This window comes from Scheffersomyces stipitis, chromosome 6 (assembly GCF_000209165.1).
Source record: "Scheffersomyces stipitis CBS 6054 chromosome 6, complete sequence".
NCBI classification, from domain to species: Eukaryota; Fungi; Ascomycota; class Pichiomycetes; order Serinales; family Debaryomycetaceae; genus Scheffersomyces; species Scheffersomyces stipitis.
In genome coordinates, this window is record NC_009046.1 from 1,036,577 (window position 1) to 1,052,464 (window position 15,888).

A 15,888-nucleotide genomic window follows, 5' to 3' on the forward strand; every position below is an offset into this window, starting at 1 on the left:
CTGGTTGCTCGTGAAGAACTTAGGCTTTGGTCACAGCGGCAGCGTGGGCTGTAATTTACTTATGAGATACCCCTCCCCCAGACTTACTGAAGCTCAGTAGCGGAATTGCTCCCCATACCGAGAGCCAGGCTTCTCATGATAATAAGGTCTAATCTTAGGGGGAGTACCTGGAGATCTAAACGGTTGTAGGGGTTGAACAATGGAGGTGATAGCAGACGTGAGGGGTCAGACGGACTGTAAACTACGTTTAGTTCTACATTTAGTTGTACTCCTCCTGAAGGAAGGTATGACCTATTCTGATTAGGTATTTTATTAGACGGCAGCGTGAAGAATAAATAAACGGGGTATCTAATATTATTAAATTGAATTGAAAGATAAGCAACTCCTATTTTCAGCAGCGCGAAGCAAAATATGGGGAAAGAGGGGATGGCTCCTCAATTTTTGGACGGTTTCACTGCTGAAAATATTAATTCCCCCATTGAGTCGTGAAGCAAGCGTATTACAAATACTCCTTAATCCCGTTGACGCATAAATGGGCCATTGTGAAATTGTCACCAATTGTGTAAGTTTGGCAACGGTTATTTTCCTGTGGCTAAAGTTAAATGATCACTTTTGTACATGCTAGAAAACCGTTTGCTCCACAATGCACTCGGGAATAACGATGGCATCAGCCCGGAAGATTTTGGAATCGGTACCCAGCTTGGTTTATACCGCCGTAATCATTGCAATTCATAAGCAGAGATGGCCCCTATTCGCCACGATTTACGTATTGTGAGTTGGTGATTCTCGCTATCTTCATAATGTTGTATGTGTATGACTTCTATAAAACTATTTCCCCTTAGAACGGCAAGTAACAAAACTAAATAAAATCGGAAAAAATGAACTGAATCTTGAACAGTAAACATTAATTATTATATTACATTAGGCATACCCCACTTGCTTTCTTTTTCGTAACGAACAATTGTCAAGGTTTGATTGTCAAACCATTAACTCAACCGTAGAAGCAGTAGGCTGTAGGGATGTAGATGAGTGGTTGTATGTGCAAAAAATGAGGAGGCTATTCGTCGTTGCTGGCACGTCTGAACTTGAACTTCTTGACCTTTGCAAACTTGATGTAGTCTACGTTCTTGAACGAGTCCATGATGGAGCCAATAGACGAACCACGGCTGTTGGAAGTTTGCGACGACGAACTGTTATTTCTAGTTGAATCATGCGAGAAAGTAGCCCTGCTATTTCCCTCCATGTCTTCGTCGTCTTCGTCGTCTTCGTCGTCACCGTTAATTATAGATTCGTCCAAAATCATGTACGTAGTATCTGTATTGCAGTTTCTGGCAAACAAGTCTGGGTAGAAAGCAGGATCCAAATAAGAGGGCAGTCTAGCCTTCTTGATAGTAGCGTTGCTCACAGGTGAACTGTTGGAGCTGTAGTCTATAACAGCCGAAGATTCAGGTGAAATGATCTCGGACTTTCTTCTGTACACAATGTTGGAGTTCTTCAACTCGTTGTCCATTCTACTCTTGGTAGCCTTGATGAACTCGTTATACAAGTTGATGAGAATATCGTCGTAGATAATCCTTTTGCATTTAGCAAGCAAGTGATGCGAGGGTATATCGTTATAGTTGAACTGCTGTCTAAACATGCAAGGCAAGTTGATTTCGCTAATGCTATTGATGGAGATGAAGTTTTCGTACATCGACTGCCACTTGACCAAGGCAAGATCCGACCCAAGATGGCGGATCAACTCGTTGACTTCCATGACAAATTCTAAGTTTTCCACACAATGTATGTTGGATAAAAATTCTATAAAGTTCTGCTTGGTGTAGTAATTGTCTTTGGACTTAGAGTCGTCAAGCAAGTCGTCAAGCAGGGGAATGATGTGGATAGACTGGTTGTTGTTGATGGAGTAGTTGAAGATGGGACCCTGCTGGTTAAGCTCATTGCTAAGGTCACCGTCTATAATAGGGGGATGAGTTGCGATGACTGTGGAACCACTGGAATTGGAAGAGACGTGAACGGGCTCCCCACTACTAGCAAAGGGAGACGTCATATTGAGTGCTACCTCTGAGGGACGAGGAGCGAAACAGACAAGGAAGTCTCTTGGATAGCCTGGAACGATACGGAGATGCGATAAAGAATAAGTTCAGGCCGAGTCTTCGTGAAAAATGGGTCCATATAATTTAATGCGACTTCGGTATAATCTAGTTACCGTAGGCTATTTAAGTATGATGGAGATAAAGAATAAGTACAATTTGGCTTCCGCTAGACTAGGAACCCACTAGAATACAGACAAAACCAAAAGGTATTAATATATATAGGGAAATGTATAAGTTGAAAACGCCAAAAAAGGCTCTTACAGATAGGTGACAGATTTTAACGGTTTCTCTTAGTATATATAGAATTTCGCCATATGTAATTCGCATTATCTTTGGCATTTTTTTTTTTTGAAATTTATTTGTAAGACCATCTTCAAACCAATGCATGTATGAGCCACAAAATTTCTTGATAATCTTGTCTAACGGAAGGGGAATCGTCGTGGCATCACCAGGGCGTGTCGTGGCCGAGATGCACAAGTATTGGCCACAGGTGGGTAGGTTATTTTTTAAACTTCTCCGAACTTCCAACTATTCCTTCATCGTTCACTTGTAGGCATACCTACCATTGTGCATAAATGCCCTAACAAAACGGCCACAATGGCAAATATTGAAAGGTACAAAACTAACAGGCGCTGGTGGTGGGGGACAGAGTAGATATTTCTATTGTTGGCGGAAACCAAATTGCGTTTCACTCAATACCGGCCGGCTAAACAGTGTAGATCACAAAAAACCCTTTTTATTATTAACAAACATCTCTGAGATCTACTAGCCACGATTTTCAAACTACCAACCAGAACAAACCCATTCTGAAATTCATAGCCCGTAGTTTTCAGTTTTCGTAGCTATTTTTTCACTGGAGTTTTAGTGTAATCCGATCTCGATTATCAACTGGAGTCTACTAATTTGACTCGTACAATAATAACTGACTCCACCGTGCACTCCCACTTGCTCTACCGATCACCAGATGGGTGTCTCGGCGTCGTGGTAACGGATAGGGTTGCTTGGGAGCGAGACGTTGCGCAGTTAGATCCAGCAACTGGTAGCACCAAGCGGAGGAAACTCTTTCGGGCAAACAGACCGTTAACGGCTAAGTGGGTGTGATAGTACAAAGATTTCTTCAATATTGCGCTAGTCCTCCACAACCTGCTAGCACAAACTGGCAGACATACAAATCATTCTACATATACCCTGCTACTTAACAATACCATTGTGTACTTGAGCGGACGCTTGTCCTGTTTTGGGAATCTGTAGACGTACAGGCTACTTCATTTTCAAGCACGCTTTTCGCTATCCTGTAGCCTAGCGATAAACTGTTAGAGGGCTTGCTGAATCGGCAATAAAAAAGGGCCGAAATAAATCACTCAGGAAAATTTTTCATCTTTTTACTATGTAAGACCAGCGCCGGGGCTTGCATGAGTTTTCTGACGACCGATATGGTAGTTAGATCCCACTGAAGCAGTATATGTGTAGATAGTCTCGCGACATGGAAAGGATAGCGCCCCTCATGGACCCCTCTATATGTCATTTATTACTAAAATCTAATGAGATCTACCGAAGAAGATCTGTCGATTTCACAGAACGAAGAAGTTCTCATTATTGTAGCAAGATCACCTAACTCTTTTTATTTTTATTATTAGGAGTTTACGAGATGCCATCATGAGATGCTCTGGCTAGACTCCGAACACACTGTGGCGGACTCCACGAGCACAGAACGCACCCCGAATGCTTCCTTGGCTGTCTCTCCAGTTTCTCCCCCGATCGAAGCTCATTGAACGATTTCCTTAGACCGCATGAATTCCAACTGGAACCTAGGCAACTGGGCTTTTGTGATTTTTATTACCACCGAAAAACTCGTATAATTACTGCGATTTAATCTCAATGTCAGATCTGATTACACATTTTGGGGCGTACATATTGCCTATACGTATTTTTAAATCTGCCAACACCTTAAATGGTATGAACTTTTGACATCGAAATAGCTTGGTATTAGAGTACCAAAAATTATTGAATGAAGCGAGTTAAAGTTTTCTCTCAAGCTTGTAACCAGATGGTAGCTGTTACTCTTCCACAGAGTCCCAGAATTCAGGGAATTTAACAAACCACAGTTGTAATGACGCTTCTGATGGAACTTATACTCATCTCAATACCTGTGTCGTCATTTCTGCAGCAAAGCTTCTGCAGAGCTTGACTTCATGTCTTAGGCATTTTGAAGATTTTTCAATTTCTTGTACGGCAACTTCAGGCGTCTTTTCGTAATATCACAAAATGTAGCTACTAGTCTAAAAAATTAGGTGCATATCTGTTTGAGCGCTTTCAGGCTCTTTTCATGCAGCGCAATTTTCTTTCCTTCCATTCGGACTTCAATATGAAATTGCTGCGGTTCTGGTTCGGTAAAAGATATCGATTTTGTTGCATGATGCTCGCTGATTCTTGACACTTTTACTGTCTCGTTTCAACTGAATTGAAATTTTGTGAGATGATTTGGCGTCTAAATGATATTGCAAATTCGCAGAACAATTTATGGTCTCTGTTCTACAGACTAAAATTCTAAAGAAATTTCTTTAATCCAGGCTTAAGTTGTGAATGCTGCCAAAAACGACCAACAGTGGGCTTCATTACCCCTTCATCGTCTAATTATAGGGATTAAAATTTCGTAAATCAGCTATCTCTGGTGTAAGTCTTCTTTCAGCAAATAAATTTGTGCTCGTCTAGGATAATTCTCTTGAACAGATACGCCAACATATATTCAACTTAAACGAATACACTAAGATAAGTAAATAGAACACTTTAAACTTCTTCTAACCCCTCGATTAAAGATTCTGTACACTCTGAAACACAATTAACGTCTTCTTTCTTGACAACGACCCCAGATTAATTTCAACGAGCATCTTTGTAGTGTCCCAAAAGGGTAGTTCGTGTTGATGCAAATTACACACCTATTTCACCACCATATTCTAGTTCGTTATTTGCTAATTCATAATTAGAGGAACATGTAGAATATAAATAAGTAGACCTTAGAGTACTTTGAATGTAGAGTTAGCTTTTCGGAAGAAGGAAATTTAATAATATTGCCGAAAAATGGATACTAGTATCAATACTCTCAACCCTGCGAATATCATTGTCAACTACACCTTGCCAAATGATCCTAGAGTAATTAGTGTCCCATTTGGAGCTTTTGACGAATATGTTAACCAATCTATGCAAAAGGCCATTATCCATGGAGTTTCCATTGGTTCATGCACCATAATGCTTTTAATTATTTTGATCTTCAATGTCAAACGCAAGAAGTCGCCAGCTTTCTATCTTAATTCGGTTACGTTGACTGCAATGATTATTCGGTCTGCTCTTAATTTGGCATATTTGCTAGGTCCTTTGGCTGGATTAAGTTTTACGTTCTCCGGCTTGGTAACTCCAGAAACCAATTTCTCTGTCTCTGAAGCCACCAATGCTTTCCAGGTTATTGTTGTTGCTCTTATCGAGGCGTCCATGACATTTCAGGTGTTCGTCGTCTTCCAATCACCAGAAGTGAAGAAGTTGGGTATAGCTCTTACCTCCATATCTGCATTCACGGGTGCTGCTGCTGTAGGATTTACTATCAATAGTACAATCCAACAATCGAGAATTTATCATTCAGTTGTCAATGGAACTCCTACGCCAACGGTCGCTACCTGGTCTTGGGTTAGAGATGTGCCTACGATACTTTTTTCTACTTCGGTTAACATAATGTCTTTCATCTTGATTCTCAAGTTAGGGTTTGCCATAAAGACAAGAAGATACCTTGGCCTTCGGCAATTTGGCAGTTTGCACATCTTATTGATGATGGCTACTCAAACATTATTGGCCCCATCTATTCTCATTCTTGTACATTACGGATATGGCACATCTCTGAATAGCCAGCTCATTCTTATAAGTTACTTGCTTGTTGTTTTGTCTTTACCAGTATCCTCTATCTGGGCAGCAACAGCCAACAATTCTCCTCAACTTCCATCTTCCGCAACTCTTTCATTCATGAACAAAACGACCTCTCACTTTTCTGAAAGCGATGGCGACGATTACACTATTGCAGGAAGTTCATATGCTTTGTTCCCTCACAAATTGGCTAAACAGACTTCTCGAGTTTCAAGCAAGTTTTCAGCAACAACTTTGAAGGGAAGTAGTGGTTTGACTCCCACTACAATGACGACATTGCCTCCTGATATTGAGAAAATCATCAATGGTGAATACGAGGATGACGAAGAAGATGGCAAGGTTCTAAGATTAATGGAGTCACCAACAGATGACAATGCTTCAATTGATCGTATTTTGCAAGGTGCGCTGGCCGACGGATTCATTTCAATTACTACTCATAACATCAAGTAGGCCATATTTAATGCGTTGTTTTATGGCCGCTTATGAATGTTTTAAATCTTCTTATTACCTTCTTTAACTCTAGTTGACTTAATACTACTTTCTTGAATACACGGATATTGCTGCGAAAAATTATGCTGCGAATTACCCACTTAATTGAGGTGAACAACAATTATTCTTCAGTGATTTGATGATCTTTATCGGCATAATCACTAAGAAGTAGGCAATATATAGAGAAGGTTTATAGGCTTCAAAAAAAAAATACTGCCGGTCCCAGGAATCGAACTTGGGTTTCTTCGGCCACAACGAAGTGTACTAACCACTATACTAGACCGGCTTTTGTTATGCTAAAAATGTGTCAAATGCAAACAATCGCAGATCAACACAAAACATCCATGCCGCAGTAGATAAGAAAATGATATGAATACATTTCCCATTTTCTAGAATTCAGAGCCGTTATATACTTTATTTATATTCTAAGATTTTGGAGCTGTTCTTAATATAGTATCTTACAAAATTTTGTTATACTTGAATTGTGCGTCATTGAAATTTTGTAATATCATAAATTCTCTTTGCAGACCAGCATATCAGGGACTGAGCATATCACAGAAATTTATGTAGTATAAAATGAATCAGATATCTTCGTTTCTATTCAATTGAATTCATATCTACAATTTATTGAGTTCTTCAAGCTTGAGAAATATTTTCGATTAATTTACAGAGGCATTCTTGACAGGTACTATAGAATCTATAGAGCCTATCTTACTCTGCCAGAGAACAACGTCTACAATTCTTTCAGTACCTTTTTCTGCTTGAACTTCTGCAGCCATCAACAATTCTCACATCTTCTACAAACGATATGCTTGAAGGTTTATTTATTGTCGGTATCGTTATCATCTTTACGGTGTGGATCTCTGATAAGATCCAAACTCACTTTGGATCCGATATTTCGCACCAGGCCTGAACTTTTACGATTTTCGGTTCCGGATTTTCAGAGAAACTTGAATACTTATAATATACACGCCTCTCCGTCTCCACACAAATCATAAAAAATAGATATTCATTAACTGTAGCTAGCTTTCTTTCGATTCTTGTTACGCCTTTATATAATAGCATTATGGTAGCGGAGCCAGTTCAAGCAACGCTTGAGACTTTGAGCTATTTCTACAGGAAGTCGTCAGACTTCCTTTCTTCACTGCAGGAGAAATTGTTTGAAGGCAACTCGTTAGATAAGCTCACCAGTCTATATCCCTTTGACATAGCCAACGATGACAGTCTAGTCAGTATCACAAGAGGTCGAAGCCAGACATCGTGGCTCAGTAGATGTTTTGACCAGAAATGGAAGAGTTTGACCATTTTGACTATTGGTCTAGGCACTGTAGGCTCCATTTGGTACTACCATAAGAATTATGGATCACAGTCCATATCTTCACGTACTCATAAACAGAACCATAGCAGTGTCAATACAAGGAGAGTTCCAAAACTTTCCAATGGTGCCAGGCGAGACATAGTACTAGTTGTTGGTTCTCCTACCGAACCTTTAACTAGACTTATAGCTCTTGATTTTGAGAAAAGAGGCTTCATTGTATATTTGACCATTCTCGATGAAAAAGACTTCAAGTACGTCGAATCGAACCCCATAACAGATGATATCAACTACTTGAACTTGAACGATACTTTAAGCTATGAATCACAATTGAGCAAGTTCCAGCAGTTGTTGGAGTTACCTGTAATTCCATTCCCTGGAGCTGAGCCTCATAACTTACGATTGGTAGGAGTCGTATTTGCTCCTAGTCTTTTTTTCCCTATTGGTCCCATAGAAAACATCACCGTAGCCACTTGGACAAAGTTCACTGATAGGGAGTTGCTCTACCTCAAGTTGTTCTCTTCTGGATTGATAAGTCTAATCAGAAACCAGCAGAGTAAAACAATTTTGATTAGCACCAATATCGTCAGTTCCTTGGAGATCCCCTACCATGCTCCAGAGACATTGTTCCAGAATCACTTGAAACATTTGTTCACTACTTTGACAAGGGAAGTCCGCCAGCATGGGTTGTCTGTAACCCAGGTAAGGTTGGGAAATTTACACCTCTCAAACCAACGTAGCAATTCTGGCTCGCGAATCGCCAATCTCGTAAACTCAGAGATTAGAAGCTGGGATGAAGATATGAGGTCCTTGTATGCTGATAGTTTTTCCAAAGCCCAGTATAAGGCTAACCCTATCAAATCTACTGGGGGAAGAGGTACGAGCCTTCGAGAATTGTACCATATTTTGTTTGACTTGCTCTATTCCAAGGGAAGAAGTCCCGGAATAGTGTACTGTGGAACTGGAGCAAGAGCGTATGCCATCATTTCCAAGTTATTGCCAGAGTCCTGGTTGGAATGGATCTTGAGATAGCAGTGTACATATTGAGAGCGTGTAAATAGCGGGGCAAGGAATAAGATATCAGGAAATATTTTTATGTCAATTGCAAGAAGATATCATTATATTTCTAGCAACTTAATCTAATAACAATCAATCAATGTATACGACTCCATATAGTTTATCAACCATAACCATAACTCTAGCCCTAACTTTTTAGCAATCCGGTAAACACACTACTTTTGGTTTTCATCTCCTGGAAAATTTTCATAAATAGACAACTCAATTTCATCACATTTTCTTTTCTTCTTCTTCACGTCCATGGTCAAAGATTTGTTTTCGAGGCTCACAAAAGGATCCTCGGATCTTCATATGCCTTGGGGAAAGTCTCCTGCCACATAAGCGGAAACGCAGTGGATTTACCAATCCACTTGAGAGGATTGTGGAATAAAATCAGAAGTTGTCAATTCCAGCGATGTTAAAGTTGTGATTATATCTACAGTGGAGTTGCTAATTCGTCTATGGATCTTGTCTCTTTCGAGCTCTGGCAATGAAAGTGTTCTGATTGGTCAGAATGAGTTGTTGAAGTTGTTCCTTTTATTTTTTTCACAATCACCTCTCATTGTCCCAGTTGGTCTTTATCCCATCTGGTGATTTCCTTTCAGAGGAACTGTTCGGCAATGGGAATTTGTTTCCTAAACGATAGTTATAACAAGTGATCAACAACTGTTGATTAACCCAATGGAGCTTACTCTTGACCCATGGACGTCCTTCTCTTTTTCTTCAAGCCTGTGCCTGACTGTTGCCTGTGGTGATGGTTGAGGGTGCATAGTCGAATATGCCAGGCTTACTATCTATGTATTTTGTTTCAACTTCAGGTGAGGTTGTGTAGTATTTATCGGTCATAGTTCATGCATTCGTGCAATTGTGTCAGACTTTACAATGATGAAACATACAAGCAAACATAGAGTCAAGCTCTGATTCATTCTATTTCACCGTCTGGAAAGATGACGGGTTCTAGGATAAGGACGAGAGTTGCAAAATTTTCTGAAAAGTCTTTTACATTTGTACGAAAGGAAGTGATATTGAACTGTTAAATATTATCGTCGCAAAATATTAGTGTTGTAATCCATTAATTGAACTATAGTACATATGTAATATACAATCATGAAACATTGAGAAGAATAAATAATGAGAGGAGTAGGATAGAGTCGCTATTCAACCTTCCAATGACTTGTAAGTGAAGTGCCACCGTTTGAACTACTATCGTTTCCCAGTAGTTCGGCAGCATAGAGTAAGATCGTAGTGGCCATATTGACCCAGTTCCAGAATTGCCATGGATGAACCACGATCAGCACTGCCGACGATGAGAAGAATCCCCAAATTTTCAACTCCGTACCTAATTCTCCACTGTACAGCAACATCAAGTGGGTATACACTGCGATGACTATACAAGGCGAGTAAGCGTAGATCAAGCTTATAATGGCCGATGGTGGTTGATGATGGGGAGGTTTGAGACGGAATGACTTCCTGTCTCTCAAAGGAGTTATTGGTTTGGTGACCTCCTTAAAGGAGATTGACTCTTCAAGATTCGTATCTTCTGTTGTCGGTATACTAGAAGCTAACTCTGAAAGCGACTTGTTAGAGGCTTGGCGAGACCTCGTGGCTTGTGGAGGAGTTCTGGGAGGTGTGTTTGGGTAAGCAGCGTTTTGATAGAGCAATGGAATAATCTTGGTAGCTGCGTAAAACACACCTATTCTATAGGCCAAGTTCAACAACAACGGCAAGGTCAACTTCTGGATTGCCATAAGGAGAAATTCCCAGATTGTCTTAAAGGAACCTGGAAGGTTTGAAGCTAGGAAAGGGATGAGCTGAGAGATTGGGTTGATGATCTGGTGAGGTAATTTGGGAATCTCGTTTCTTAAGTTATTTGTAGCTTGAGTGAATAGAGACGTCAATGTTCTTGTAGCTCCTTCAGAAAGTATGGGGAAGGTCTCGTAGATGCAACGAACTACGTAAGCAAACAAGAGAGACGATTCAATCATGGAGCCTTTTCCAGATACGATACCATATCCACCAATTCCGACCGTAAGAGTTAGCAACGAACCCAAGAGCGATGCTGAGACAATGTCGATGGTAAAGGGAAATACGTAGATTCTGTAGAGGAAGTAGAAGGCGGCTGTGATTGTTGAGCCACTTCCTACAAGCGAGATGATCAACCAAGTGTCTGATTTGTAGATAGTTAACCAGTTGATGGTTTGTCCGATGGCTTGGATAAGCAAAAGCGAGCAGAAACCTTCTAGGATTGTGAAGACTGGTGTAGCATTGATCAACAAGAAACGCCAGATATCCACAGGGTTGATGTACTTGTAGACGACCTTATTTTCTGTTCTGTAATATGACAAAAAGAACGTCAAAAGACTGGGAATGACAAAGTGTTGTGAATAGTAGAGGATGGAGATCCATCTGAAGTACTTGCTTCTTCTTGTGACAAGTCTTATGGTCATAAGCAGAAAGTATAACAAGAACGTCGTTAAGGAGAAAGCCAATCCGCAAGTGACCCCTCCAACGTCAAACGCTAGGGGTATGGTCAATATTACAAGGACCAAATATAGGGTTCCTAGAAACGCTCTGACAGATCGTATTATTCTAGATAATACAGATGCCATGATGTGATGAATATGAATACGTGATATAGTGCAAGATTGGTAAGGAAGTGAACCTATCTGGATATGAAATGATGAAGAATATGTTAATGAAGTTGAATATATTTATGACGAAGTGAATTGCAAATTAAGTCAGTTAATCTAGTGGATAATTGAGGTCTGAGGAATCCAAAACATGAACAGTAGGAATGAAAAGAATGCCAGATACAGTTGAAGGTTGAACAAAACTTTTGTATATCGTGATTTCGGTTCTGGGCAAACACTTTATGCTACAGGTATTGACGGTTCAGAAGTTGAAATGAATAAAGATCCGGAAGATCCAGCTAATTTGATGGAGAAGATATGGAAAAAAAAGATGGTAAAAATCTCACTAGAAAAAGGCGAGGAAAAAAAACTATTGAGTATACCCTTAAATTTACCAAATTAGATAAATATATTTTCGCTATGAAGGAGCCTATTTTTTCTAGGAAGCGCTGGGATTGTCACTTTTCGACAGTCAAAGAAATACACGTTATATACACGTATCGACTCAGCTAATTCTTCAGCAGCAGAATCTCTTTCTGGAATGAGGACATTGGCATTGACAACAAGTCCACCATTTGGAATTCGAATTGTAGAGGACGACGGGATGCTACGATGTCGCGCTATAATTTAAATTTCCAGTGCGAAATCTGGTGGTGATATGGAGAATGTCGCGTTTGGAATGATAACTGGAAGAAGATCAGGGACCACAAAACGGACCAGTTATGAGCCACAAAAGAGAAGGAGAACAGGTTGGCAGCGGAGCGAGGCCAGAGAAACAGAGTAAAAAGCGAGAGTCGCTGCTATGACTTTTCCCGATCCTAGCTTTGTATAGACAAGTCTAGCATCGAGATAAGTCGTCTGGCAAAATGTCGTGCTGGCTCCCCTATTTCATCTCGTTTTCCAACTGTGGGAAGCTTTTTGTGAATTTCAGCTTAAGGCAAGAGCCCACAGACAATGCTCGTATTGTTCAGGAACAGTTTCTCGTGGTGGAATGGGCGACAGCTGAAACTGGCTCTACAACAAGTTTCACGTTCATGTCGTCGACAGGCCATTTGTCTATACTGCCCGTTCTGGCTTACTGTCACACTACACTGGAGTAGGATCTTCTGACCTTAACGAGCGGCACCGCACAAACCACACACCAGCTGTAAATACCAATTCTAAATCCGTAGGTGGTAAATGCTGGCGTAGACTTTCTGTGCCGACAATGACGTTCAGAGCAAAGCTCAGGATAGTTCTCTCTCTGCGTAGTTTGTAGCTTCGGAATAATCCTATTGCAAATTCTGAACCATTTTGCAGCTCATCTTGCGTCTGCGAGAAAAGCTTATCTAAGATTCGAGATCTCTTCAACTGAAGATGTGCACCACTTTCCCTAGATTGACTAGGAATCGAGGAGAAGAAGGAGCAGAAGAGACACAACCTGTAGTCGAAATAGGGCTGTCCAATCGGCTTTCTTCCAGGCAAAACTTTGTCCAGCCAGACTTCTACACTAGTAGAGCTACTGTAGATTCTTATACCGGAGCTTAGCTAATCAGGGCAAGACTGATATTCAAAAAAGCACTTCAGCTCAGGAAAGAGAGGAACAAGAAGATTCAGCAGTTACCACCAGCTTCGGATCTTATTATCTGTATCACAAGCCAATATCTCGAATCAGTATATAATACCTGGAGAACAGGGGTAGAACGACCACTGTGGTAGATTACTTACTCTGCAACCAATTTGTGCGAATTCAAAAAGATTACCCAAAAGGGCCATGACAATAGATGGCATCTTTTTGACTTAAATTTGAAAACTCCCTGGGCAGTTCCATAAGGTGGTTCATGTAGCAGATCATTGTTCTCCATAAAGATTTTGTATGGGACTCAAATCCCCAAATGGGGTCTACAACCCGCTATTTCCAGTTTTTGAAAGGAGTTTTCCTCTTCGTCACCAACCTGTCGCAGTCCAGTAGGTGACAAATCGCAACCGTTAGCGATGAGTGTCAAAATACGGACTTTATATGCAGATGAAGTTTTTATTTTTCACTTCTACCATGTTACTAGAGGATTGAAACTCGTCAAAAGAATCTTATTTTGACTGTGGTGTGTCGCTGAAACGAGAAACCAATGGCCAGACAAGTGAAGAGAAGACCGCATGCCTCGGCGAGACCGGAATCTTCTTCGGATTCCAAGAAGCCGAAGCTCAAACATGGAAGACACCAAATGAGAACCGTTACTAGAACAGCCAGAAGGCCCGGCCAACAGGACTTTGAAGAAGAATCCCAAGACACGTATGACAATCAACAGCTTGGTGAAGATGGGCAGAATGACGAAGAAAGCGAAGATGAGCAAGAAATTGAACAGGAAAGTGGAAAGGCATATGAAGCACTTTTGACCTTGTTAAAATCTGACCACAAGGAGTCGAAGCCAGCCAGGAAGTCTGACAAAGTGGAAGAAAACCAAGACGAAGAAGAAGAAGACGATGAAGAAATAGCAGGAGCTAATGTACAAAACGAGGAAGATCAAGATAATGAAGATGACAACGAGGTGCTAACATCAGATGAAGAAGAGGATGATGAAGATTCAGCTCGAGGATTAGCACAAGATCCTCTTGAAGCCCATTTCAATCGTGTAGAGGATTCCTATATAGACAACCAAGAGAGGTTGGTCATCAAGGAAAGAGAAAAATGGACTACTGTAGAAAAGAAGACATATGATAACTTGGGGTACTCTTCTTTGACCCAGAGTCCTCCAGGACGAGCTATATCCATTCCATCCAAGACGAAAGTTAAGATTTCTGACTTTTTCATTAAGAAAAGGGTGTTGGATGCCTTTGAGGCTACATATCCTTCTGATTTTGAAAAGTTATCTCCTTTAGACTTGGCGCTTTTAGAGCCTATGATGAAGTACCAGGACATCAACTTTCCTTATAAGACCTTCAGCAACACTTCATACAGAAAGTTGTATGCCCTTCATGCATTGAACCACATTTACAAAACCAGAGACAGAATCATAAAGAACACAACAAAATTGAACAACTATAGAGAAGCTTTGAAAAATGGCACGGCCAATTTGGATTCCCAAGAACCGGAATTTAGGGATCAAGGGTTCACACGTCCAAAAGTGCTTATTCTCTTACCAACCAGAAATTCATGTTACGAATTGGTTGAACTACTCATTAAACTTTCAGGCTGTGAACAACAAGAAAATAAGAAAAAGTTCATGAATCAATTCTATGCTAAAGAATTACCACCAGACACCAAGCCTCTTGATTTTAGAGACTCTTTCAAAGGAAACAACAACGATTTCTTTTGTCTTGGGTTGAAGTTGACAAGAAAATCATTGAAGTTATACTCTTCATTCTACTCTTCCGATATAATTATTGCATCTCCTATCGGACTCTCTATGATCTTGGAGAACCCAGATAAGAAAAAGAGACAGTACGATTTTGTTTCTTCTATTGAAGTATTGATTGTTGACAGAGCCAACCAAATTGAAATGCAAAACTGGGAAAATGTGGCTACAGTTATGCGTTATGTCAATAAAATCCCTAAAGATTTCCACGATGCAGACTTTTCAAGAATCAGAATGTGGTCTATCAATGACCAAAGTAAGCTACTCAGACAAAATTTGATCTTCAGTGAATACTTGACACCAAATATCAACAACTTGATAACCTCCAAATCTTTCAACATCGGAAACAAGACAAAATTCAAGCCAATAATTAATTCCAACAATTGTATTATGAACTCGATTGGTTTGAAATTGAAGCAGATTTTCCAAAGATTTGACAGCCCATCGCCGGTTCTGGATCCTGAAGTAAGATTCAAGTTCTTCATCAATACTGTATTACCATCGTTGATGAAATCTTCTTCGTATTCTGACGGTATTATGATCTTTGTTCCTTCTTACTTTGACTATCTCAGAATCAAACACCACTTGAAGTCATCTACCAAGTTCAACTTTGGATCCATTGACGAGTACAGTTCCCAGTCAAAGTCCACCAAGGCTAGACAACAGTTCATGGCTGGCAAAATCAATATCATGTTGTACACTGAAAGATTGCACTATTTTAGAAGATTTGAAATCAGCGGGGTCAAGACGATGTTGATGTACGGTTTACCCAGCAATCCAGTCTTCTACAAGGAGTTGGTAAGATTTATTGGTAAATCTGTTTTTAGAGAACAATGTGACTTGGACTTGGCTTTTGTCAAGATCCTATTCTCCAAATGGGACGCTGTTACTTTAGAGAGGGTCGTTGGTAACGAAAGGGCACATGCATTATGTAACTCACCTAATGAGTTATTTGAGTTTAGATAGTTTTCATAAAAATTCTCTACAATATAATATTACAATTTCAAGACATTAAGAGTCGTATATGACCAATTATAATCTAAATAACACTAATATACATCGGG

The 15,888-nt window shown here is 40.2% G+C and overlaps 6 protein-coding genes across 6 annotated transcripts; 3 read left to right on the forward strand and 3 right to left on the reverse strand. All coding sequences in view use genetic code 12, as the record gives it.

Moving 5' to 3' along the window:
- Positions 1 to 1,057: 1,057 nt before the first annotated feature.
- On the reverse strand, positions 1,058 to 2,047 carry PICST_32944 (predicted protein; the record flags this gene model as incomplete). The annotated part of the gene is made up of 1 exon (XM_001385855.1): positions 1,058 to 2,047. The coding sequence occupies one exon, from the start codon at positions 2,045 to 2,047 to the stop codon at positions 1,058 to 1,060; it is 990 nt and encodes a 329-aa protein (XP_001385892.2).
- Positions 2,048 to 5,171: 3,124 nt separating this feature from the next.
- Positions 5,172 to 6,134, forward strand: PICST_48085 (fungal pheromone mating factor STE2G-protein-coupled receptor; the record flags this gene model as incomplete). Its single annotated transcript, XM_001385517.1, has 1 exon — positions 5,172 to 6,134. A coding segment is annotated over one exon (963 nt), but the record flags the coding sequence as incomplete, so codon positions are not given.
- Positions 6,135 to 7,557: 1,423 nt separating this feature from the next.
- PICST_32946 (predicted protein) lies at positions 7,558 to 8,838 on the forward strand (the record flags this gene model as incomplete). The annotated part of the gene is made up of 1 exon (XM_001385518.1): positions 7,558 to 8,838. One exon carries the CDS (start codon positions 7,558 to 7,560, stop codon positions 8,836 to 8,838), a length of 1,281 nt encoding a protein of 426 aa, XP_001385555.2.
- A 1,178-nt stretch (positions 8,839 to 10,016) lies between these two features.
- On the reverse strand, positions 10,017 to 11,471 carry PICST_62788 (predicted protein; the record flags this gene model as incomplete). The annotated part of the gene is made up of 1 exon (XM_001385856.1): positions 10,017 to 11,471. The coding sequence occupies one exon, from the start codon at positions 11,469 to 11,471 to the stop codon at positions 10,017 to 10,019; it is 1,455 nt and encodes a 484-aa protein (XP_001385893.2).
- A 1,107-nt stretch (positions 11,472 to 12,578) lies between these two features.
- Positions 12,579 to 13,262, reverse strand: PICST_32948 (predicted protein; the record flags this gene model as incomplete). Its single annotated transcript, XM_001385857.1, has 2 exons — positions 12,579 to 13,019; positions 13,200 to 13,262. The coding sequence occupies 2 exons, from the start codon at positions 13,260 to 13,262 to the stop codon at positions 12,579 to 12,581; spliced, it is 504 nt and encodes a 167-aa protein (XP_001385894.2).
- Positions 13,263 to 13,544: 282 nt separating this feature from the next.
- PICST_84833 (predicted protein) lies at positions 13,545 to 15,834 on the forward strand. Its single transcript, XM_001385519.1, has 2 exons — positions 13,545 to 14,017; positions 14,042 to 15,834. Exons 1-2 carry the CDS (start codon positions 13,598 to 13,600, stop codon positions 15,788 to 15,790), a joined length of 2,169 nt encoding a protein of 722 aa, XP_001385556.2. The 5' UTR covers positions 13,545 to 13,597; the 3' UTR covers positions 15,791 to 15,834.
- The last annotated feature ends 54 nt before the right edge of the window (positions 15,835 to 15,888 follow it).